The sequence below is a fragment of the Pyrgilauda ruficollis genome, unplaced genomic scaffold (assembly GCF_017590135.1).
Source record: "Pyrgilauda ruficollis isolate IOZ18807 unplaced genomic scaffold, ASM1759013v1 scaffold3, whole genome shotgun sequence".
Lineage (NCBI taxonomy): Eukaryota > Metazoa > Chordata > Aves > Passeriformes > Passeridae > Pyrgilauda > Pyrgilauda ruficollis.
In genome coordinates this window covers 26,098,006-26,123,696 of record NW_024524377.1, presented here as the reverse complement: position 1 = coordinate 26,123,696, position 25,691 = coordinate 26,098,006, and the positions used below count along the sequence as shown (strand labels likewise).

Here is a 25,691-nt window from a genome sequence, read left to right as displayed (position 1 = left end):
CTTTCAGGCTAAGAATCTTAATAGATCATCTGGACCACTGTCAGCTGGGAAGATTATGGAATTTTACTACCAAAATCTCAGGTTGTGATGACATGATGGAATGAGAGCTGTCAGTTCAGCTCAAAGCCAGAAGTTCATGGAGCTGCCCTCTGGGCCAGAACAACTGAAAATTGCAACAGTGGACATGCCTGATCTCTTGGAGAGCCACTCCAGAGGCACAGCAACTCACCGTTCTGGATGAGGGTCTGCGACCGCGTGAACCTCCCATGGACAGCTGTCATGTGCAGGGGGCTCTTCCCATCCTTACTCTGACAGGAATGAAACACAGCAGTGGTTTAGCATGTGAAGGCTTATGAAAGCAAATGTACTGTGAGTACAGAGCAATGTTTTGGGTTTTAGAGAAAGAAACTCAGACCAGGAAAGCCGAGCAATGAGAAAATAGCACGGGAGTGGTACCAGCCTCCACTCACATCACTTCATGTTTATTGGCATGGGGTTTCACCTTCATTGGCAAGCACAACTAACATCCCTAACTTCTTCTTAATAATTCTGAGTTTAAACAGTGCACTGACTATTCACTGATCTTAAGGGACTTGCCAGAGGTGTTAAATGCTGGAAGTCAAATGCCAGTTTCACAGATGGGAAACTGAAACACATAGAGTTTTAACTAAAGTAGTTAAAATCTTGTATGAACTCAGAAGACCTCAGGTCTTCTGATACTTATACCAGCACCCTCTGTTGAATAACAGCAAGTTCCTTTCAGCTTCATCAAGATGTGTAAGTTGTGCCTTCAAGAATATTCAGATATCCTAAGCAGAATCAGAGTTTGTAAGCTGGGGCTCTAGAGCAGGTAACAAGCAACCCCAGAAAGGGAACTTTTTGGAATCAGGTTTAATAAAATCTGTATTATATAGGGAAGTAAAACAGGAATAGTTCTTTGACTTAGCACCATTCCCTGAGATAACATTTTGACAGAGCTCCTGGGACTACATTTTAGTACTTTTTCATGCCTTCATGAAAGTGGTTGGCCTAGAGTTTAGAGTTATCATTGTATTTATCAAGGCACTGCAAGCTCCCCTCCTGGGATGTAATCTCACCCAAACAGTTTCATGATCAACATTCTCAGCATCACTCCAATACCATCAAGGATTTAGAGCCATGCTGTACTTGTTGTTACAGTTTCCTCCTGAGATATGCAAAACAGGCTAAAGTAAAAATGTAAAGCTGGTATTCAAGATTTACCTGAATATTAACATCTGCCCCATTATTCACTAGTAGCTCAAGACACAGTGCTCCATGAGTGGAGGCAGCAGCAAAATGCAAGGGGGTGAATCCATTGTTATTAGGCTGATTTACATTAGCACCATAGTCAATCAGCTCATTAACAACAGAATCCTGACCGTTGTAGCAGGCAATGTGAAGTGCAGTATTTCCATAGATGTTCATCTCATCAATCTAAAATGAGACAAGGAGACATAGTTAAAATTGCAGACATCAGCTTAGCATTTTATGTAATGCATCACACGCTGCAAATGGAAATAGCTGGAGGCCTGAACTGTCATAGGGCATAGTTCTCACCAGCACATTTCATCGACAAATTATACTCCCAGACAGCTTCCCTTGGAATGCTTTACCTTTCCTATTATTAACTTTTTATCCTACTGACAATTTCCAAAACCAGTGTGAAGCTTAAAGCTGATAGCAGGACTATGTAATGATGGTAATGATGACAAAAATCCTACCAAGCTGGAAAGCTTTTCCCATGTAAGTGGAAAAACAGGATGAATAAAAAACTCACAATCTTTATATTTAAAAAGATTACAACAGTAAGTATTGAGTTTTTGTGATGAGAACCAGGCATAAGAGCTGTTTACACAGTATTATTTTGGATAGGGAGTGAGGGTATCTGAGTGAAAGCAATGTGAAAATGCACAGATATTTACACTTCAATAAGAAACCACTTTCAGTAGCTCAGTATTATAAAGATGTAATTAAGATTACGTTACTTCTTGATGACCAACTTAGTATTCAACTGCTGTTCTGTAAAACATGACAGGACAGATTGCACAAAAGACTCAGAAATGTCATGAATAGCCCTCCATGAAACACAGGTGTCTGTCTCAAAGCTCATATCCCCAGTGGTGGAGAATGTGGAACTTAAAGGGACTTATTAGCACTGTTGATAACAGAAAACAGCTATTCCCCTTCACAGCCAACAGCCTGTGAGCATGAACTTCTGACAGTTTTGTGGCAGGTCAAGTCAGCTGAAAATGCCATGACAAAAGCAATGGCTTTATTTGACATCTCTGATTAACTGTCTGATTAGGCTCCTCTGGTCATCTCAGCCCTGCTTTGAGGAATTGGCAATAACAAGAAGTCTGTGCCCTGAAAAAAAAGTTATATTCCAGAGTGAAAACAATGTATCAGCTACAAGGAAATACAGGTCTGTAAAATGAAACAGCCTGAGCTGCTGTTTAGTAAAGTACACAGTGTATATGTTGAGAACAACCCCTCATTGTATCAAAGGAAATGCTGACCCAAGGAAAATTTCATTACTCCATCTTCTTCTGCAGGAACAGGATATATCTCATGATTACTTCAGCAAGGTGGCCTGGAATTTACTGTCCATATCAGCCTTAAATACAGAATGTGTCCTGACTCTTGAACCAATAAACCACAGGAAGCAGGAGGTGGTCTGGAAAATGGGACCCCTTTTCTTTAGAAGTCACTGCCTTTAGCAGCATCCACAAGAAAGAAGACAAGACTATCTCTAAATAGAAATAAAGTGCACATTATCACATACCTCCACCCCCAGGTTAAGGAGTTGTTTCACAATGTTAATCTGCCCATTGGATGCAGCTGCATGAAGTGGGGTGTAACCCTTCTTGTCTTTACAAGTCACTTCTGCACCATGATTAATCAGTAAGGCAACAACTTCCAGGTGACCTTCAAAAGATAAAAGATAGTAATCAATGAGTAGGCCACCCCACAGCATCGCTCCTCCAGATTACTGCTTTCTTGATAACACACTGCCCTTTCACTGCTGTTTCAAAGTGCTCCTGCAGTTTTACAAAGAAAGAAAAAGCGTTTTCATAAATGTTTCTAATCCTAGCTCCAGGCCTTGGGAAGAAATCCACGCATTCACCTTCTCCAAATGTGTCAAATTTCTCTTTATTGAATTGATTTTCCAGTTGCCAAAAGAACAAAAACACACCTCTTTTCCATTTATTTCTCTCATGCTAACAGAGTGTGTTTTATTCTCCCTCTTACTGAGGATAGTGATACAGTGAGCACAGGAGTCTCCCAAAACTGGCATCCTATTGATGTCACCTGCAAAAATAATTAAATATTCCAGAAACTCTGTGAAGGTTTACAACTCTCATGTCACTATCTAACTTCTGTCTAAAATGCACGACAGACTCCATTGCTAATTTAGGCCTTAGATGTTATCTAAATACTTTTAAAAGTACATCATGAATTCCTGAAAACATTTAAATGGAAAATAGGCATGGAATTGCACAGCACAATGTAAGAGCCTTTCAAATCTAGAGAGTGAAGTTCAAAGCTCGTCAGCTCAAAAGCCACATCACAGCTGTTGGCAAGAGCCATTCCATCTGTGTCTGTGTATATCAAAAAACCACACAATATGCTTTTCTCACAGTTGGAAATCTCCTATTATCTCATTTCTAAAAGTGCCAGGATTAAAATCAAGATTTCTGACATGTCAAATGAAAGAGTTCCTGGCTGAGGGCGCACAACTCCCCACAAATGGTAACCTGACCTATACAGCTTGGCCAACAAAAGCTCTTGAACAAGCACGACCACTATCACATCCAATCTTGTGTTTTTAAATTATAATGCCCCCCTGTAAGAAATTTGCCTTTAACTTGAAAGGAATGATAAGTCAAACTGTTTGAATTAAGCAGTATTTGATAACACCACTTATTTTTGGACGAGATATTCAGTTGCTCTTGTTCACTCTGGAATAAAAGGTGACAATATTCTTCTAATAGGAAGAAAGTGCCTATTGTGCATTTCCTAAGAATATCATAACCTAGCTGCTTATACACTGCAATAAACAACAAAATTTTTGATCACAGTTACCTGCATTTCATTGAAAGTACTTCTTAACAAAAACTGAAACAAATATAACCTGGGTTTTTTTTCTAGCACAAATATAGTTCAGGCTTGATTTAGAGTCAGGATAAGACCAAAATGAAAAAGCAACACAAAATGCCCACAATTAACTGTCTAAAAAAGGAAATCACAGCCAAGATCTCCCTAGCTGCAAATCCATAAATGGACAGTGTTTATTTAGATCAGCTGAACCCTTCCCTCTTCAAGGTAATTACACCACTCTCTTTCCAGGGCCAGGTCTGTTCCTGTCCATTTCAAGACATGCTACCCATTGGTGAATAGGAAATTAAAAAGAAGGAGCAGCAGCCCAAGCCTTACCCATGTACGCTGCCCAGTGAAGAGCTCTTCTGTCCTTTTTGTCAAAAGCATTGATGTTTGCCCCCTTGGCTAAGAGCAAGTTCACCATCTAGAAGTAACAACAGAAGGTAAACCAACCCTCCAGATCACACACTTGAAGGTTTATAACAAATCAATCTTGCAATAAAGCTGGGATACAAATGCTTCATTTGAATGATAATTTCTGATATTCTCTATCAAAAACATTCAGATTATGACAGTTAGACACAGACATTATTGTCTCTTTCCTACAGTCCAGTGTTTTAAAGGCCAAACACCATCACCTTTTTACAGGAACTACCATTCCACTTTCTTCTTTTAATTACAGTACAACTCATCAACTTTCATTGACAGAAGCTTACTGTTCCAGTCTAAGAGTTTTTATTCCATGTCTAGTTCTTCAGGTGTGGAATGATCCTTAAACCCAGATCTAAAGACTAGCAAAACCTAGGAGGCAAAAATCTAGGGGCTTTATTTACGTAAGCTTTTTCATATGGTTAAGTAATAATACTAGAAAGGTTTGCTTGTATAAGTAGGGAAAAACAGAAGCACTTTTTCTAGAAGGCCAATTAGAAAACCAGTGATGGATCTCGCACAGCTGCACGTTTCTTCAGTATGAAATGAATCCACCACTTTTCCCGTCTTTCCATTCTGCCACTCTTATTTTCACGGGCAGCTCCAAAGAAGCCAGGAGATCCCGGAGCTGCTGGAAGCGGTGGCACAGCTGCCTCTCCAGAAGTGCATGCACACCTCACTCATACCCTGGCTCTACACAGCCACTTCCAGCCACTGCTGTCTTCCCGCAGGTAGGGAACCTGTCCCACAGTTTGGGAAGCAGCCAAGTGACAGCAACCCTGGGGCTCAGGGACATGGGGCTCAGTCTAGACCCAGCCACAGCGGGTCTAGACTGAGTACTAGAGTTGAGTCTAGACTAGTACTGGACTCAGACTAGTGAGAGTACTGGATGAGCCAAGCGGTGAGCCCGGCAGTGCGGAGCGGTGCCGGCGGTGCTCACCTCGATGTGGCCGTTGAGCGCGGCGTGGTGCAGCGCCGTGCGCCCGCCGCGGTCCGACACGTTGACGCTGCTCAGCAGGGGGATCAGGATCTCCGCACACTTCACCGCCTTGTTGGCGGCTGCCACATGCAGCGGGGTCTGCCAGTTCTTGTCCCGGGCATTGACATCGGCCGAGTGCTTGATGAGCACCTGCACGGCTTCCTGCAACGGCAGCACGGCCACGGCCATCACCCAGCAGCTCCAGTGAATGCACGGCGCTGCCCCGGCAGCTCCGGCACACAACCGGTGTGTCACGGAGGCACAGAGAACAGCAGCCATCCAAACCACCTCCCAGGCCTCTGCAATGGTATTGTCCCTTCAGATGGCCCGGCACACATCACCTCTGCTGCCACTGAGAGCAGTGGCCTCACAGTCAAAACTTGCCAGGTGGATTTGAGGATGTCCTAAGCTGCCTATGGAGAGGGCCCATCCTGTTTGGCTGATTAACCATCAGCACCTCATAGCTGTGCTTGCAGCGAAGAAATGAACTCACTTGAGGTATTACTGCCACCACTGATGGGCCCAGCCTTGGCCAGCAGCAGGACACCCTGGAGCTGCCTGGCACTGGCTCTGTCCGACATGAAGAAGCTTCCGGCAGCTTCTCACAGAAGATGCCCCCACTACCACATCCTTGTCACACAAACCCAACATACACTGCTGCAGGAATCATTTACAAAATGAAAAGCACGTCAAAAAAATGGCAAAATGCTGCACATTTTGTTTATAAACAGGAAAAAGGAGAAAATAAAGAAGAACGTGTGAAAACAAAACTTTAGCTTTGCAAAAACATGAGAATGCTGGCGTCCTCAGCTTAGCATTAGCATTCCTTTCCTCCCCAAGGCCTAAGCATAGGCCAAGGGTCTTGACTGCAATATCCATTCTGTCAGCCTGAGACCAAACAAGATCTTTTAAGGTTAATTTTGTTGGTTAAAAGTAAATATTTCCAATGAGAAAATGTACTGTTCTCTCTTGCTGGAGAACTCACAATCAGTTCATTTCTGCTTCTACGCATGCATCTGCCATTAAGCAAGTCAGATAAAAACCACGAATTTTTCTCAAAATTGCATTTCTTTTCTTCTTCCTTTTTCCCCCCCACAAACAAAATACAGAGGAACTACTGGGACACAGTAGCATTCAAGCAGCTTTGTCTGATAAATCCAATTCACATCTGGTATGTGGAAGAGCCCTAGTCCTACATAGTACCTTATTATTTTTTCATAAACTGCCAAGTTTTCTGTTAAGCCCAGCCAAAATTTTATTAATGAATAACAAATGCATACAGTACCTTTACTTAGTACTTTTATATCTAGAATGGCTCAGGAGAGTGCCTGCAGTCTGTATCAACACTACATACGTACTGGGAGTTTTATGTCTTTGTCCTCAACTGATCTCAGCAGTTTCATTTTCTACAGCCATCTCACAAACTCTCCTCTAACAGATTTGTTCAGTGAGTGACACTGCATCTCTTACAGCACCAACAATGATATATGACTGTTGATGTCTCAAGAGGATTTTGTTTTTTAAATTACAGGCCTACTATTTTAAGAGTAATTTCAATGTAATTCACTGGAGACCTACGCAGCTGGGACATGCAGTCAGCAGGAAACTTCATGCACTCTTAGTGAAAGAAAGAAAAAGTTAAAGGAGAATTTTTAGAAGTAAATAATAAGGACTGAATATCTGAAGCTAAAAATACTTAGATTTTAAAAGAAAAACATTTACGCATTTTTGTTTACATCTGCAGTCCGCTGCTCTTTCAGATTTGGGATCAAAAGTTAAAATCCTTATGGAAAAGTTTTAATTCTATTGTTTTTAGAGCATGAGCTCTAAAAACCTTTTATTATAGTTTCTCCATATGCATGCAGTGCCCAGCTATGGTGTAAACCTCTGCAGTCAGTGTCTCTAGCTATCCCAAGTTATCACAGTGAAATCTCTAAACTTTTTCAATCTGTTTAGGGCCAGAAGTTGATATACCCATTAACAATCCTACAAAGACACCCTAAGGGTTGCTAATTTGTAAATAAATATAAATCCCTAAAGCCCTTGAAAAATCATTACGACACAAGTAAAGAAGAGTCCATTCTTTTAATCAACATATAAAAGGATTCAAGGAGATAACTTCTGAATCCTCTGAAATCTTCACAGTGAAACTTAAAATTTATTGGTGATCATTCTAAAAATAACTGTGCTCACAAGAACTTCCAAAACTACACTGAGTCCTACTGGTCAGCTTCTAGACCACTAATTCATCTTCTTCTATCAATGGGAACTCTGAATTCACCTACTGCTATCTATTACAGTCACCATCAAAGCTGCATATTTATTTACTTGTGTAAGAAGGTAAAAAACAGCACTTAAAGAGCCTCAAATATAAAAAATCCTGTTTCCAACTTGTTACCAAAAGTAGCAATTATGGTATAAATAATGAAGAAAAAATACCAGGAGAAGAAAGCTGAATGTGTTTATGAAATACACCATGAAAAGGGATCAAAGGCTGGTGCCTTCCCCTGCTGCCTCATTAATGCACCTGGGTACTCACTGAGAGGTACCAGAACTGCCAGCACACTTTCTCATTGTGCTTCAGCTGACAAAGAGTTAAAGATGAGACACAAAGCCACAGAAAGACATACATTTTCTGCTAGGACTGTGGCTGATGATAAAAATCATTTATTCTGACACATCCAAAACCAGAAACCAAGCACACTGCAATTCCTGCATCAGAAAGACTGTGGCTGTTTCTTAAGGTTTAAGTCTGATCTTTGTTTTCCAACATGACTTTTTGTATTTTGCCTCATTACAGCATTCACAGTCTATCAGATATTCCTTTCAGAGGGTTTCAGGGGATGCCAGCAGCTGGGAAGCTCAGCCAGCAGCCGAACAATGCCCGAGTTCAGAAGCGAGCCCAGGATTCCTGCCTCCAGGCTTGGCAAGGGCTGGATTGTTACAGAGGTGATTCGAGTCCATCAGGCTCTGGAAGACAGCCACCCTCTGTCTGTTTCACAACTCCTCCCCTCATCCCCAGCAGCCAATTCGGTCTGCAGTTGGGGTAATAAAGTATTGGGAGAGTGAAAGTAGACAGGGAGGTCCACAAAGGAAAGCCAAGAATAATGGTGCAGCTGGAAACAGAGCAATGCCCGAGCTGCACTCCCGGTAGTTATTGCTGCTCCTTTTAAAGATAGCAATGGAAGAGGTACAACATGATCCCAGGATATTTCTGTTTGTCAAGTAGAAGAAATATGGGCAAGCCCCCTCTTCTGCATGAATCAAATGCATTAACAGAAAACCTAACGGATGCCTTGAAATGTAATTAACCAAAACAAATTATGCGGTAATGCATGCTGGATCACATCCACATCCACATCCACTCCCTTCTGGCACACACTCAGCATGCACACACCCACAGGGATTTATTCCTCTTTTTTCACCATCAGAAGATGATGTGGGCTCTGTAGACCACAGTGGACTCTATCCCATGTGATTCCTGCTCACTGCTCCCTGTGACTTGCTATGGTAACGTAAAGCAAGGTGGGAATCAAGCACATGAAGGCTCAAGAGCAGCTACAGGTAACATGTAAGTGCTGGCCTCCAGCTGCAGTGCCCTGCATGCAGGAAATGCCTTCCCTCTTTGCATGCCCATGCCACCTACCACGGCTCTCCAGGGATTGCTCTTCCCCCAGCACATTGGTTATGCGTAAAAGCAGGGTAATCAAATCTTACTCACTTCACTTCTTGAAGCAACTGCTCGATGGAGAGGAGTCAGCCACATATTGTCCTTGGCATTGACACGAGCACCTGCAAATAAACAGCAGAGGTTACACTCACGCCTTGGGTGTGACAGTAAGAGCCCTGCCCTGCTGTTTCCCAGTAACCAGAGCTGAGTACATGGTACTCTCAGTGCTCCCCAGGACTCTCCTGGCACCATGTTCACCTTGAAAATGCATTTCCAGGTGTCAGATAGATAAAGCAGTATTGGATTCGCAAGGTGTTCCCAAATGGGAAAATGATGCATCTGACTCCATGGTATCAGAAAACTAATTAAATACTTTATTATACTATATTATTCTCTACTATATTACACTACATCTAAACTGAAACTGCACAAGCACTCAACAGAACAAAATCTCGTGACTGTCAGCCGACAGTACCAACACGCACACGTGGATGCAATTGGTCACCACAGGTAAACAATCTCCAGAACACATTCCACATGAGCACAACCAGAGCAGCAGCAACTGAGATAAGAATTGTTTTTTCTTTCTCTGAGGTGCCTCACTGCAACTCCCAGAATATATCCTTGGGAAGTTATGCCTTGCTTTTCTCTGTGAAGAGAAATGCGGCCACAAAGCGGGATTTGGAAAGAAAGGAACAGAATAGTCCTAGATAGATAGGACTATTATTAGGAATTGCTTTGTTTACAGGACACAGAAGAAGCAAGATTTGTTGGAAGGAATTACCTATGTATGCATGTACATGTGTGTCTATGTAGATGCATTTTTTTTAGATCAACTGATACAGCTGGGGGGAAGAAAAGCACCCTTTGCTCAAAGCACTTTGCCGTCTGCAGACATGAAAGGAACTAGCCTGAGCAACCACCTCTTGTTTCCAGCTCCATCAGGTAGACCACCAAAAATAACGACTTCCCTGCTTCACAAATCCTGCTGGGATCAAGAAAACAGGACCAGGAAATGCTCAGGTTAGAGACAGAACTGGACACTCACTACATCAGGTTCTGTGGGTGGGCAAACAACAGAAGAGCAGGGACGAAGAACACAACTCATCTGCCTCCGGTGCAGTTCAGTGCTAACAGGTGCTCTGACAAGGGCAACTGGGCAACAGGATGGATTTGGGCTGGTGTGCCAGAAAAAAAGGATAAAGGAAGAATATTTGACTACCACAGTGGTTCTGGCTGACTGCAGACCCCAATTTATTTTTTTTTTTAAGGTATCCTATACATGTATGTGATCAAAAAGATTTCTTTGCAAGAAATACTAAAGCTATTCACTGATGTGATACCTCAGGAAGAACATCCAGTGATAAGGACTAGAGAAACTGATTTTTAAAAAATTATTGTACCTCACAGGTCTGCAGGTAGTAGTATTAGTCTGAGAAGGGCAGCACCTGCAGAAAAATATGTAGAGAAGCACAGCCTGGCTGAGCCTCTGAACTTCATGAACAAAGGGATGCTTAAGCTTCCTTTTGCACCATAAGTGCATTCAAAAGGCTGTAATTAATAAATCCCACTCTCTGAATCACCAGTACTTTCTGAGAGCTGATTCTTAGGAATATTAAGATGCTTGCCTGTGAATCACAGTGGTTATTGGGAATCATGCTAGATAATCAGAGAAGAAACAAGTTCTTGCATATTTCCACAAGTCAGGATGCAGTTTTCTTGGCTGCAAGAAAAACAAGGCCACTTTCATAACTACTGCAACAATTCGAGGCAATCCTCCAAACTCACCTCAGAATCTGGTACCTGGTGGCACAACCTGCCCTCTGGAAAAAACCCTTTAGAAAAGACACAGTTTCAAAGCGTTTTCTAATGAATCTGTCTAAGCAAGGAAGCTTTTGCCTTCTTTTTTCTTCGTGAGAAGACCGTAACAGTTGACACATTAGCATCCTGCCCTTTGCCTGCACTCTGTGAGGCTCTAGAGACCAATAAAGCAATGATTTTCTTCACCATCAGGAAGCTGACAGGACTTCAAGGCACCTTTCCATTATCCTGGTTTGGCCTGGTAGGGGTCTTGGAAACGGAAACTGCTTACTTGAATTCCTGGTGATTGACAGCAAATACCTCTTTTTGGGTTTAGAAAATGTTTTTGTATTTGCCTTGGGGTTTTTTGCCTTATGTTCTTAACTAAGGTTTCTTTGGTTTTATCTCTACTCATTCAGTAATGATTTGTAACCCTCCTACAAGCAGAGGGTTACAAATAGAAAAGGCTAATATGTAGAGTAGCAAAGCATGACCAACATTATTCCTCAGTATTTAACAACTCCAGCAGCATTGGTGAGTACAAAGATGATGAGAAAACCTAGAGAAGTATCTCCATCAGTAGCTATTCATGCCCTTCACTGATTCACTTACCCTTTGAGAAACTGAAATAGTTACCAAGAAAGCAACTGAAGAAAATAGTAAAAGGAAAACAATACCAGTGTAAATAAAATAATACACAGCACACTATCAGCCTTTTCTTTCTCAGCTGTTTTCCACATCCCTTTACCTCTTTGTGCCTCTTTATGTGAAACAGTGAAATTGCTCTTAGGTGTCTAATGCAGTGCATCAGTTGAATACGTTTGTGATTTCTGTTTTTCAGGAGCTACACAATTCACTTGTTGCCTGTTACAGAACTTGCTCTTGTGCATTTACTGAGATGCACATCTTCTGAAGAGATGTTTCAAAACATTTCCTCTTGTACTGCCACTTCCTTCACCAAAATTCAGCTTTTAGGTTCCCAGCAGTTCTTCGCAGGCAATGGTTAAAGACAGTGAAAAAACTTCACCAGCACAGATGCACTCGTTTGGGGACAAAAAACATCTGTCATTTTAAGGATGATCAAGCAGAGGTACTGGGAGAGCAATGCTCATGTTTTCAAAGGTGTCCTCTGCACTCCAGGAACTTGGAGGCCCATCCTGTGACAGCCCTGAGGACAGCCCTTTGAAAGCAGAGTAACACAGAAATCCAATTTTAAAGACTAAGTGCTCTAGAACATGCCGCTACATCTAAAATGGGCTGTGTACAAACCCCAGAAGCTTAAATTCTCAAGACCATCCCACAACACATCCTCCAAGTCAACCAGAAATTCAGTGTCCCTCTCTTCACTCTGGACCAAGTACCTTAACCACATTTCAGTGCACTTCCTACAACACTCCATGAATTAATCTGTGTGTCTATAAGGACAAAGAGGGCTGAAAACTACTCAAATTGGTGTAAATTGTCATTCATGGCACAATCTTCCTTGAAAATAGAAGTTGCTTTAAAGATTTCACTTAAAATCCTTTCAGATAGCCACAGCACCCACCCATCCTATAAAATATCCACTTTAAAAAAAGAAGCTCTTCAGAGTAAAGCCTTTTCTCAGCCTCATCATCTCATCATGCTCTTCCTGAGCCTGACAGAAAGGCTTAGCTGTAGGGATTTGCTTTGTGAGGCTGAAGTAGACAACATACCATATAATGTTACAGATAAAATCAACAGAGAGAAAACTTTCTGCATTCTACTTTTCTTTACTATTGCTGTTTTATAATCTTTGCCATTTTTCACTCTCAAATTTTTCTGCCAGATGAGGAAATAAATCTGAAAATGCCTCTGTTCTTTTGAGGCCTGAAATAAACAACTCAATGCTGGCTTTCAGGAATACAGTTAACATCTCTTTATCATAACCAAAGTAGAGTTTTCCATCCAGCACATCTGCCAAATCCACATCTCTAGATTCCACAGTCTAAATCTCCAATATTAGGGATAGTCAATGGAGGAAGAAAACGGTAGTCTTTTAACCTATAAATGTCATTATTTCCTTGCACCTTTCCAACTTCTCCTGTAAGACACAGCAACAGGCCCAACAAAATGTAAGGACAGCTTCTTGGCAAGAAGCCCAGAAGTTTCTGAAATAGTCAAGGAAGGTAATATTGCCTAGATGGCAAGTGCCTTGGTGGGGAACAAGGGGTAAGGGACTGAGCTCAAACATCATGCCCTGAGGCAGCAGCCCAAATGGGAATGCAGCCTGTATTTGCCCAGACAATTGTTCCTTCACATCCATGACTGATGGCATCATACAGAGATTCCTTCTGTGAGATGGTTACCTTGCTCCTTCTCCTTTCTGACAGAAAGGAGGTGAAGAAGTACTCAAAGCTCCCTGCTTTCATGCAGCCTGGAAAAACAAAACCACTCAGCACCCTTCCTCAGTTTGAACCATCTGATTATGGATCAGACCTTGGAGCTGGTGTAAACCTATCTGGCTCTGACATTTAATGGGCCAGGGTGACTCAAAACAGCTGTGGGATCTGGTACTCTCTCTCCTGTACCAGTTCCAAACAGAGTCCATTTCAGTGGCTACCTAGAAAGCCATTCCTGGTCTGTCTCCAACCACCTGGGCAGAAATTTCATTCATTAGACACTACATTTATTTGTGCTGCCACCAGTTTATGGACCACAAATCTCAGAAGGTAATTGAATTTGGTAAATTTAATTTAATTTCTCTCCTGAACACTGTACAAAATGAAATGTGTTGATAGTGCTCCTAGCTTCTACTCATGCTGAGAATATTGCTTGATACCAACAGCAAGTGTTTGTGTGCTTTCTCTGTGTCAAAACAGAGATTGCATTTAGAGAAACCATTGCATTTTAAGCCAGACAACAAAGTTTTTCTCCTTATGTAACTAAATGTTATGTTCATATTAATATTTTATGATACACTTTCACTACTACCATTTGCTGACTGAAGAGATGAAGCAAAGGAAGATGCTGCACTTGCAGCCTAGTTAATGGAGAGATCACAGTCACAAAGAGGTGTTTATAACAAGTCATAAACTTGCTCCTCCAATTCTCAGAAACCTCCAAACCTGCTCTTGGACAAAAGTACTCATGCTCATCATGAGTAATGATACTTCAGAAATTAAAGAACAATGAATAAGTAGAATATACAACACAAAATTACTTCTGATTCATGCTGAGCTAGTGGGGAAAGGTCCACACAGTTCTTGCAGACTGAACCCAAGCACAGTCCCACTGACACAAAGTTCAATTTTTAAAAGCCCACATTATAAGTTTTTCACAGTCACTTGGATATATAACAGCTCCCCAAGATGCATCACCTACATTTTATGCTGTTGATCAGACAAACGTATAAGCCATGGATGACATTTTGGCAGCGAGGAGCTAGAACTAAGTGTCCCAGAAGAACTCTAGAAAGCCTATTTCCCTCATCAGGAATGTTCACTGGGACATTTTTGGATGCTGTTTGGAAAAAATGAGCAAAACTGTTTCATCTTTCTCTTTATGAGGATATTGCCTGTGCTGATGCTTGCAAAACTTGAAAAAACACATTTCTCCTGCAATCTCCTCACACCACAATGGAACAGCAGTATGTGACAAACAACACACACTGCAAGAACACCTGCACAGATTAAATTTATTAACTCCTTCCTCCCAAGGAAGAAAATCATGCTTGCATTAAGCACATTAAAAACCCACCCAAGGATAACCTGTCAGCAGAGCACTGCTCTTTTTAACCATTCTGCTGCCATCACGAGTAGAGCAGACAGAGCTGATGTATGATGTATGCCCAGCTAGTTACCCTCACTAAGCAATTAAGCAACCCAGAATTCCCCCAAAATGAACAGAGGAAACACAGCTACAGCAAACTGAGTTCTTATTTTCTGCCTTCTCCAGGTCTGGCTAGACTGGCAAGCCAAAGAAATACGATTGTGGGGTCTGCATGTACCCACCAACAGCCTGACCTGACTTTGAAATTCGGTGCTTTGAGCAGGAGGCTGGATCAGGCCATCTCTAGAAATACCTTCCAGCCTGAATTATTCTAGGATTCAAAGCTGGAAATTAGGTGCCTTGTAATCAAAGGGCTGAGAATTCTGAAATAACTTTTTTTTAAAAGTGGAATTCATTTGAAGAAGCTGTCTAAGAAATTGTAAAACCAACTGCGTAGCAAGGTTGCTTGCAAGGGGTTAGAAGTTTGTACCATAAGGTTCCTTTCAGTCCCACATTCTTAAATCCTCACAAGCTTTACTCTTACAGTTCTCCAGCTTAGAAAAACACTGCCTTTGAAATCTGCAAGCGCATCCAGGAGTTTGCCATGAATTATGCTCTCTTCTTGAGAGATGACTGCTTTATGCTTTGTTCTGACATATTTTGATCGTGTTTTCTGTCACTACAACAGTTGGGAAACTTTTTTTCATTTCTTTTGTTTAGATACTTCCTACTACACAGTTTCTAATATCCAAATAAACTTCCTGATTCTTAGAAACATGCTTCTAATGTAAATAGCACTTACAATTCATTTAAGCTGATTAATAATTTTTTTTTCTCTTATGCCATAATTTTTGCTTAACAGGAATTCTTGGATTGTACTCCAGGATATGAAGCCACATTTCAAATATGTATTTCAGCAAGATTCTGAATCATAAATACTGTCAGTTTGAAGGTTTTAGAAGTTGTTAAAAGCTAGTTACTTTGTTTATTAATTCTTCTCATTCACAACACATTAAATTTTATCATCAAATTTAAATATATTTTCTAAGCTTGCAAGAAATGCAACCAGCTCTGTGAAACTCAGAAATAAACAATGCCCAAAACTCCCTCATATAGGCTTTGCTGGGTATTCCTTGTAGCTTTAAAATTTGCTGATTTACCAGTTAACAGCAGTGAGGGACTGTACCTTACCTGACAAAATGAGAAGCTCAATGATGTCTGCATCCCCCAGGAATGATGCAACGTGAAGAGGTGTTCTTTTCTCAGCATCCTACAAAACCACAGATTGTCCAGTTATAAAACATGGTCAGTAAGTGCAGCCATTGGCGTTAAAGAGCAAAGAATTTGTATCTATTTATTTTTCTGTGTGCATTTGTGTTTGTAATTAGAAATGCAATCTCAGCCAATAATAGAACAAAACTCAAAAGCTCAACAACACTCTTCCTCCCAATAATCCTCTGTTTTTTATCACTCATTTCCACCAGACCTTGCAGAGACGTTGCCTTTACTCTGATATCCTCTTACAGGTAGAAGAAATCAAAGCTAAAATGAGCAAAGACAGCATCTTTAGGTCTCTTTCAGAAACATTTTCCGCTCTTAGGAGTAAAACGTTACAGCAACATAACACAGATGCTTCTGGATGTCAGACTTCGTAATGCAGTTTGCATCAACAGTACAACACCAGAGTCTTCAAAAGGATAACTCAGGAGAAATATATGGATGACACACAAGGTCAAGATGCAAACTCTTCTTGGTCTACAAAGGTTCTTGTACACCCTAGACTGGATATCTACAGCAGCCCAAGATGGGCATATACATCTTGACTGACCTTTAAACATAAATAAAGTATTACCAATCAAATCTGTCTTTAAACTTAGAAGAATTGCTAAGAGATATATATAACCTCTGAAATATATCTAGGGTTTTTTTGGTTTCTGTAATTTTCCAAATTAAGGAGTCAATTTTAAAGATTTTTTTATTATTATTATTATTTCAAGGGATGTAAATAGTGTTCACGAAACCCCTTTATTTTATTGCTTTATTCAGCTGATTCCAGAACACAGGCCTTTAAAAGAAACTACTAAATATTACAATATGGGCAACAGTAATCACAAGAACTGCTAATACCGCCCATTGTGCTGTTTCCAATCCTAAATGTATTTCGATTTGGTTTCTGAACCACAAAAATAAGTTCTAAAAGACCTTAGCAATCCAACTTATTGCAACCTACAAGCATTCAATATTTTAAACTGGTAACGAATTCAACACTTCCTGCAAACAGTATCAACAGAGAAATCCTACCAATATTTACACCCTGAAAAAGATCTCTGAGGCTGTCATGAAAATATCATTTTCAACATGCCAAAGCGATCATCAACCATAAGCTATTTTGGAATATCTTCAAAGTATGCTATAAATGTGGACAAATCTGTGCAGCAGAAACATTTGTCATGGGAATGTTGAAAATTGTTTCCTATCACTGAGAAGTACAGAGCCACTGATCACCAGAACAGTCTATGTTTCATTTTTGTGTTTGTATGTTCTTTTTAAACATACATCATGTACATAATCCTCAAATTCTGCTGTATTGGGTTTTTATCTTAGGTATTGGGCATGCAGATGAAACACTCAAAAGACTGGTTAGATAAAACCCTGACTGTCACAGGTCAGAGAGGAAGATCTCTTACAGGCTTTCACTTTCTCATAGGGTAGGCAAACCAAAGGAATATTAAGCAGTGTCCATGCAGCAGTGTTCACTCAGGAACCAGAATCACAAGTTACTCTCATATGCTTCATTCCTAACACCACAGAACAGCTTCTACAGGCTACATAAGTACATGTGAGATCTTCCATAGTTTTCACATTCCCTCTCCTAAGGCTACCCATAGCAAAAAATGACTGACTGACTGATCAAACATATATTCAACAATAGAACCAGTTTTATTTTTTTCTTAGTTCGTTGTTATTAATGCATGAAGCTCTCCCTAGCACAACACAGTACTTGTAGTAGCCATTGTACCTGTCAGTGCAACACAGCCAAGTTTGGCAAGGGCAGAGCACTTGGAAGTTGAATGCTAACGATACAAGGCCAAGCAATTTTCTGTATCATGGAACCAAGGCTACCCAGTGCTTTGTTGATTGTAAGCAATTTTCTGTACTAAACCGTAAATCTGATGCAAATTTGATAACCGAGGGAGGAAAGGGCATGAAACAGAAAATTTTACCCTTCTGTAACAGGAATAACTAACTCTGTAAGCTTGCTAAGCTTTTCAGTTTTTAAAACCAATACAAAGCCCTATCACATTGAATGCAAATCAAACTTTCAGAGAAAGAAAGTTTAGTCACAAAACTGAATTTAAGCTTCATTTCTCCAAGAGGAAAAAACCCTAAAATTTCTCCATTTATTACAGCCAGGCACAAATCAGCATTCACTTGCACACAGGCAACATTTTCAGAGTCTGGCAGGGAGAAACCCACACACTACAACTGCAGCTGAGCATGCAGTGAACAACTCACTGGAGAACACCCTCAAGCTCCTGTTCAGACTGTGCACAGCACTGGTACCCCAACAGGGGAACTGAGGCTTCTGTGTGTCTGTCCCACCAGAGCCATGTGTCCCCCTCAGAGCCCTGACCCCTCACAGCCACAGCTCCTCACTCTCTGGCTCAGCACTCAGCACCCCAACACTCATCCAGCTCCAGCTCCTCGTCCTGTGCTGCTGGGAACAGGAGCACAAAAGTGAATCAATAATGATCTAAAGACTGGAGGCTACACACAGAGAGAGGGATAAAAATTGTCCTTTCAAGGAAAGGCTTGGCAGAACCCCAAACCTCAAGGTACATTATCAAGGCAAGGAGAGTAAGTGGGGGAAGAGATGATAACAGGATTACAAAAAGCGTTAAGAGAAATAATCAGACCTGCTTCAAGTGCAGTTCTCAGAAGAACAAAAGGTCAGCAAGAGACAGTAGATAAGCTATAAACAATGGCTAGAAAACCATGCTGAGATGAGATAAACTCTCTTTCCAGTACCTAAAGGGGGCCTACAAGAGAGCTGGAGAGGGACTTTTCACAAGGGAGTGTAGTGATAGGACAAGGGGAAGTGGCTTCAAGCTGAAAGAGGGCAGGTTTAGATTAGATACTGCGAATAAATTAATTACTGTGCAGGTGGTGAGGTACTGACACAGGCTGTGCAGAGAAGCTGTGCATGCCCCACCCCTGCAAGTGTTCAGGGCCAGGTAGGATGGAGCCTTGAGCAACCTGGTCTAGTGAAAGGGGAAAGGTGTCCTTCATGGCAGGAGTTTGGAATGAGATGATCTTTAATGCCACTTCCAACACTGAGCATTCTATGCTTCTATGATACTGCATTAGTAGCCTATATTAGTTCACAGAAAAGATGATGCTGCAGGTTAACATTATCTGTATGCTCTTTTTTTTTTTAATAATACAGATAAAAGAAACTAAAAATTTAACAGCCAGGCAATCAGGAACAGAAGGCCTCAGCAAGAAAAACACTCAACACTTGCTTAAACTGTTCCAGTGATCACAGTGGCAAAGATAAGGCCCTCACAGGCTTAGACTAGTCCTTAAGTGCTTTATTGGATCAGAGCCTGGGGTACATGAAGGTTACCAGAACAGTGAGCTGAATGAATCATATCAGCACATGTAAAATTATCAGGCACATTAAGGAAAGGGCCTACATTTTGTCCTCAACACACCCTACCTGTCAAAGGAGATAATGGATTTGAATTTTGATAGCAACTGCATCTGTTCAGATCAGGTGATGCTTAGGACAGAGTTACTTACTATTAAAATGTAAATGCAACTGCTGCAGAAAATAAATGTATGAATCCTTTCTTTGTCACCAAACTGACTGAGCAGTTAACAGGAATAGCTGGAGTTTACAGAAGGAGTTTAATCCACCACAGAAACAGAGTTAGTGAAGCCTTTGGATTCCCACCACCTTCAAAATGTGCCTGGGTGGCAGAAAAGCACATTAATGAATATAACTTCCACTGATGGAGTCTGACCAAAGTAATGACAGAAATAAACCTCCTGCTCATTCACTGCATTCAGAGTTGTTATATCTGAGTATACCTCTTTTAAATAGCACAATCATTAAAAAAAATTCAGATACAAGTTAACTTCAGAAAAATTAAATATTGGGAACTGTTAGGAACTATTGAAGAGGCTAAAAGCTTATGAGCATCTATTTCTTGGGCTGTTTACAACTGTTTGGAGCCAAAAGCTGATGTATACCAAGAAAATCTCTGCTGCTTCAAGGACTTCCTCCTCCTCATGCATTCTTTTATTAAAGCCTGTAATTCAGAGAATAAATCTATATACATTTATAGATTTATATATCTATATATTTATAGATTCTATATTCTATATGTGAGCACCACAGCTGAAGGTGAAAGTCAAACTGTGTAACTTATGCTTTGTGCTCTTTCTTCTGTATCATAACAGAAATTCCCATCTGAAAATGCAGATCCTCATTCCAGCACCTCTCATCCCAAAGACTTCAGCTCTGCCTCAGAAATAAAGATTTTTCTGGGCTGAGTCTTAAATTGCCAAGTGTTCATGAAATAGAAGAGGCAAATGCTTTGATCTTTCAGAACAAGAAAAATTATCTTTTTTCTCCCCTCTTATCTAACAATTGCCTTCCATGAGGCTGACGGTGACAGAAAAGCATAACTTTAGAAATTAATTATTAATTCCAGATTGGGACCATAGAACTAATTCCACTACTAATTCCAGACTGGGACCATTCTTTATCCTAATGAATGAAAATATTTTGATGATTAATGGTGTTCACTGTAAGACTCAAAAGATAGACTTGAACAATTCCTCCACTTTTACAAACACAGTATTGACTTTGGATGGGGGGTGTTAAGGCATGGGAGAACACATCACTCAGGATGGGAAAAGATTTAGAAAATTCAAGTATTTCAGGCTTATATTGCTACCTTTGAAGACAATAATGCAGTTACAGCCAAACCTTGCCATGAGAGTTTAGTGGTCTATACATCCTTAACTGTCTCAAACTGATGAGATGAGTCACCAGCAGAGATATATATATAACATAGTAACCATTACTACACTACCACGCTGTTGCAATGCAACCCAGAATATTTCAGACTCAGTCTCTCCAGCAGAATCTTCTTCACAGTTCAAAAATTTTCTTTATAAAGTATTTTTTTAAAAAACCTAAGCCAAAAAAAAAATTTTATCTAAACAGAAGTCATGCTAGTTACCTTGCATTGCAAACTTCAGTGCAATTTTATATTCAATTTTGCTACATAATGGAGAATTGTTCATAATTTCTGTATAAAAAAATTCTCCATCACTTCCCACTTAAATAAGCAGCCTATTAAACAGCACTACTAGAGAGTAAATACTCACTTCAGCTATCCCAAACATGCAAAACCTTTCAGACTCACAACCCTAAATATGTGCCTATTTGTACCCTCAAGCACTCACAACACCTCCAAAAACATGCTTGGCAATAGTACAGGAATATACAGAACTTGTGTGCATGTGGGAAGGTCTGCAATGAGCCTGCATCCTCCTGACAAAGGCAGTCCTGCAAATCTATGCCTTTCCAAGCAGGATAATGAGGAAAAAAGTCATGAACTGCACACATACATGTGTCTCCATAATGACTTCCTTCCTCCCCTCTTTATCTCATAATAAACCACACCCTAAACACATGGGCCTGCACGTATGGCCCTATAATCTCTGCTGGTGCTGCTGCCTGCTCCTCTGCAGACACTCTGCAGCTAGGAACAGGGTTCTCTCCAAGAGAAAACACAGCATCAGGGGATAAAAAATAAAAACAGAGAGAATGAAATTACTTGCAAACAACACATCACTTATGGGGAAAAATACTGGAAGGCTTTATGACTGGGTTTTTTTTTTTTTAATTTGAATATTTTGAAGAGAAACTAAACTGGAAGACTGAGACAAAAATGGAAATTTCACAGGGAGGATTTTGGTTTATAACATTGCATTCAACAACTGGACTTTGCAGACATAAGGTGCTGCACAGCTCATGTATTACGAATCCCAAATAAAAAGGGGTAACAACTGGATCCAAATGAGTCCCTAGATTCTGGGGGTCATTCTCTCCTACTCTTCCCTAAGTAAAAACAGCACCCCAAAATATCCCCCTCTATATACACATAGCATGATCACCCTGCTGCTTTGAAATGTACCAAACAGCAAGAGCAGAGGATGTCTACCTGCAACTCATCTGGCAGTCTGGATTGCCCAAGTGACATCACAAATGTCCTGGGCTGCGGAATGCTGCCCACACTTCCCATGGACACCCCGTGTACTCAGTATGTGTACATACTGAGGGAATTGCTCATTGCCAGCTAAATATAACAGGGTCCATGCCCTCAGGATGAACGAGTGGCATCACGTGCCTCCAAAGCACAGGTAGGGACTGGAGAGGTCAAAATGACAATTACAGTGGTAGAATGAATTAAAACCACACTTGTAATCCAAACAGATTTCACTGTGTTTAAAGCGGAAGTCACAATTACAGCAGTATCCAGAATGTAGCCATTTCCATCAATAAACAAGTCCTTGGCTTGGGAAGTTACTAATTATTTTACCAGACCAAAAAAAAAAGTAATCTTCTAAACTTCTGATTTCCTCCAAACTCTTTCCTGAGATTAATTTTCTCTTGGGACGTCTGCACATGCATTCCTAATTTTGTGTTGTTTTTCCATGCACTTTTTCTTCTGTCTTCCAAATACTTCTCTTGATGGAGATTAAAAACCCCTGATTTTTTTAAACTTCAGAAATACCCAAAGCTTGCTGCAAAACCAGATTTCTACTTTGTATCCCTGTTCTACCTATATTTGAACTATTCCAGTTAACACAGCCAACCAAAATGATCAACAAAGGACAAATCTCTGCCAAACGGTGTCAGAGTTTCCTCTCATGTGAGCAACCAAATGTAAATGTGGAAGTAATTAAAAACACCCTTAAAATAGAAACAGAAGCATGGAATGCAAATTGCCAGCTCACAGCACAATGAGGGGGAAATCTTTTCATCTTTCTTCAGTGATATTTTAAGCAATTGACACTTCCCTGCAGTCACTATTCACAACACACAACCTTCAGAGTTTGTATTGACCAGTATCTTTCTAATTACTTCAAAGAACAGCTCTGAGTTTTGCTCCTGAGGAGGCAAAGCATTCTTGGGTGGATTTTGAGCATTGTAAGCAATATACGGGGGGAAAAATAATGGGCAGAACCATTCAATGACTTTTCCTATTAAGTACTATGGGACTCATCTGCAAAACACGAGTTCTGCATCTAATCTTGCACCTGACAGCTGAGAGCATCTCCCTAGCAACCATCACTAACACACTTGCAGCCAAAGGACAGAAAAACATTGGAGAAATCCACAATAACCTCGTACAGGAAACTCTACTTTGAAAATCCAGCGTGAAATACGGATTAAATTTTGGGACTGTGGTGTTCATCTACCTTGCTGAGGGGGTTTTGTTTGGCTCGGTTTGGTTTTTTTCTTTGGTTTATTAAGAGCATCAGCAAAAACAAAGAAGGAGGGAATTCAAGGGAGATGATTCTTTAAGGAAGCACTTTTAGGAACTTGCAGGAAAGCAATCAGGCACTGATAATCATGGGGAAAGCTTAACATGGTGGTCTTGGATCAGATTTAAAACACTGGCATATCTTTCCTTCTACTGGACAGCAAACGAGGTGAAGCCCCAGTCAAACAGATCTGTTGGATCACCTCTCTAGTTCCTTTTGGTAGCTCTGAACCAGACAGCTGGACCCCACTACCTGCAAAAGCTGCAGTGCCAAGACCATACCAGACCAACTGCTGGAGTTAGCAATGAATAAAGCGATGGTTTTACATCACAGAAAGGCATGAAGTAAAGGAAGGTTGATTCAAAAGTCCAGGAAACACCTGGAAATTATCACTCTGCTTCTGCTTTATATTCTCACCACTTTGAGAGGCCACAGATTGTAGTCAGGACTGGCAGAACTTATTTCTATCAGTTCAGATAGAAGTTTAAATCAAAGAGGGGGGAAAAACCCACCCCAATTTCTGCAAAAAAGACCAAGTTGACTTGGAGATATTTTTTTTCACTGTCAAAGCACTCAACTACTACTTGTTTACAGCTGCTTACCATTCTGGCTAGAATAAGCCCATCTGCAAAACAGTAATTCCTTTGTGGGCAAACTGTGGCCAAGATTCTGCTTCCTTACTCTCACTACTGAGAATTATACTGCAGCTTTAGTTCAAGTAGAGTCAAATGCATAACAGCTCCTGATCTGCAAAGACTCTTCATAAAAAGAAGCCCTGCAGAGAGTAAAAATATGCAATTTTCAGCTGTTTTCATTCATTTTCTCAGTAAGAGAAAAAACAATGTCCCTGACTGACCTGCACATTTGGAATAATTACCATACACACTTAGAAAATTTAAAGTCATCTGCTGGAGACAATTACACTGACTCCTACTTAGGTTACCATTGAAGCCCCAAATCTCTTACTTCTCAATCATTTCCATTCTGTTATGTGTTAATTACTGAGGACATTTTTAGTACTGTCATTGCCACAGTCCACAAGCATGGTGCACAACATGCCAGTCACATACCAAGGCGTTGACATCCTCAGTTTTGTAGATGAGCATCCGTATCTCTTCTGGATCACCACTGAAAATCGCCTGGACCAGTGGAGGCTGGAAAAAGAAAACAGAAACAGAAGCATTGCAGGTTTGTTTATTTTCTGTTTAAACTGAGAGCATTTTACTCCTGTTAACAGTTGCTAAAGCTGCCCAGAGACATGGTGTGACCCCAGTCCCAAATCACCAGGAGTATCTCATCAGCAAGAGCTTGAGGATAAACTGAAATCATGAGAATGTTTGTACCTATAATGAGCATGTGTGTGCACAAACAGGGATCTCCATTAGAACGGCAACTTTTGTCAACAACACACAATTAGCCCAGATGTTCTGCCTGGCATGTAAGGGGAAAACTAATTACATCAGATAGTGCTGCATGCTTGCTCTTGGCACAGATGAATGGTCATGCCATACACATTTAGAAACAGAACATTATGCAGATAATGAATTTCTGGGCAATCGCTAAACAACTTGCATTTTTTTCCTGAATAAATACGCAATGAGCGCAGTTAATTTTAACCACCCAAGAAGCGAAGTAATTATCTTATTGTCTCAAGTCTGTTATTATGCTATTATGAATGGGAATGCAGAAATAAATAACCAGGCCCACAGGAGAAACAATGTGCCATGCTCGCTGCTCTCCGACGCTGCCGTCACCGCCGGGCAGCGGGAGGGAGCTCTGCGTGTGCTCAGCGCTCCAAAACTCAGCCAGAGCTGGTGACTTCAGCCCTTCCGACCACCTTGGCAGCAAATATCTGAGATAGTAACCAAGCTGGCAGCACACTGAGCGAAAAGAAGAAAAACTGTGCTGCTGGAGACGTGGGAAAAGAAGGGGACAATTCATAAAGAACCCAATCCCATAAAGCATGTGGCTGAAACAGGCCCCACTTTCACCAGCATCCTCCTGAAGACAATGTGTGCCCCACAAGTCTCACTCCTGGTTACCTCTGGTCTTACTGGCAAAAAGGAGTTTGTGGTGCCATGCAATCACCAGAATCTAAAATAATCCTGTAAAATGGCAGCATGTATGACTACTTAAGCACATAAAAATGCAACAGTTCTTGAGATTCTACAGAATTTAACTGTCTTGTAAACAGACTATCTCGAAATTCACAAAAAAGGCTGAAAGAACAAAGAAAATACCATTTCCTCCCTATCTTTTCTTATTCAAATGTGGAAAATACATTTCTAAATTAATGGTGTCTATTTTAAGACCTATTAATCCCTTATGCCCTTGAGAAACATTCATACTGGAATTTCATTCTTGCCACTCCTCCAAAAATGAAAAGGACTAAGGCAG

The 25,691-nt window shown here is 40.8% G+C and overlaps 1 protein-coding gene across 6 annotated transcripts in view; it reads right to left on the bottom strand.

The window, feature by feature from the left end:
* The window catches only part of ANKRD44 (ankyrin repeat domain 44), a 130,207-nt gene that overhangs the window by 44,775 nt on the left and 59,741 nt on the right, over positions 1-25,691 (bottom strand). For all 6 annotated transcript variants that reach the window (XM_041472753.1, XM_041472758.1, XM_041472756.1 and 3 more), the window contains exons 2-9: positions 24,365-24,448; positions 15,918-15,996; positions 9,249-9,319; positions 5,489-5,689; positions 4,456-4,543; positions 2,804-2,946; positions 1,243-1,455; positions 230-308 (exon numbers count right to left, since the gene is read on the bottom strand). In XM_041472753.1, the coding sequence (XP_041328687.1) occupies positions 230-308; positions 1,243-1,455; positions 2,804-2,946; positions 4,456-4,543; positions 5,489-5,689; positions 9,249-9,319; positions 15,918-15,996; positions 24,365-24,448 (958 nt within the window). The remainder of the gene's footprint in view (positions 1-229; positions 309-1,242; positions 1,456-2,803; positions 2,947-4,455; positions 4,544-5,488; positions 5,690-9,248; positions 9,320-15,917; positions 15,997-24,364; positions 24,449-25,691) is intronic.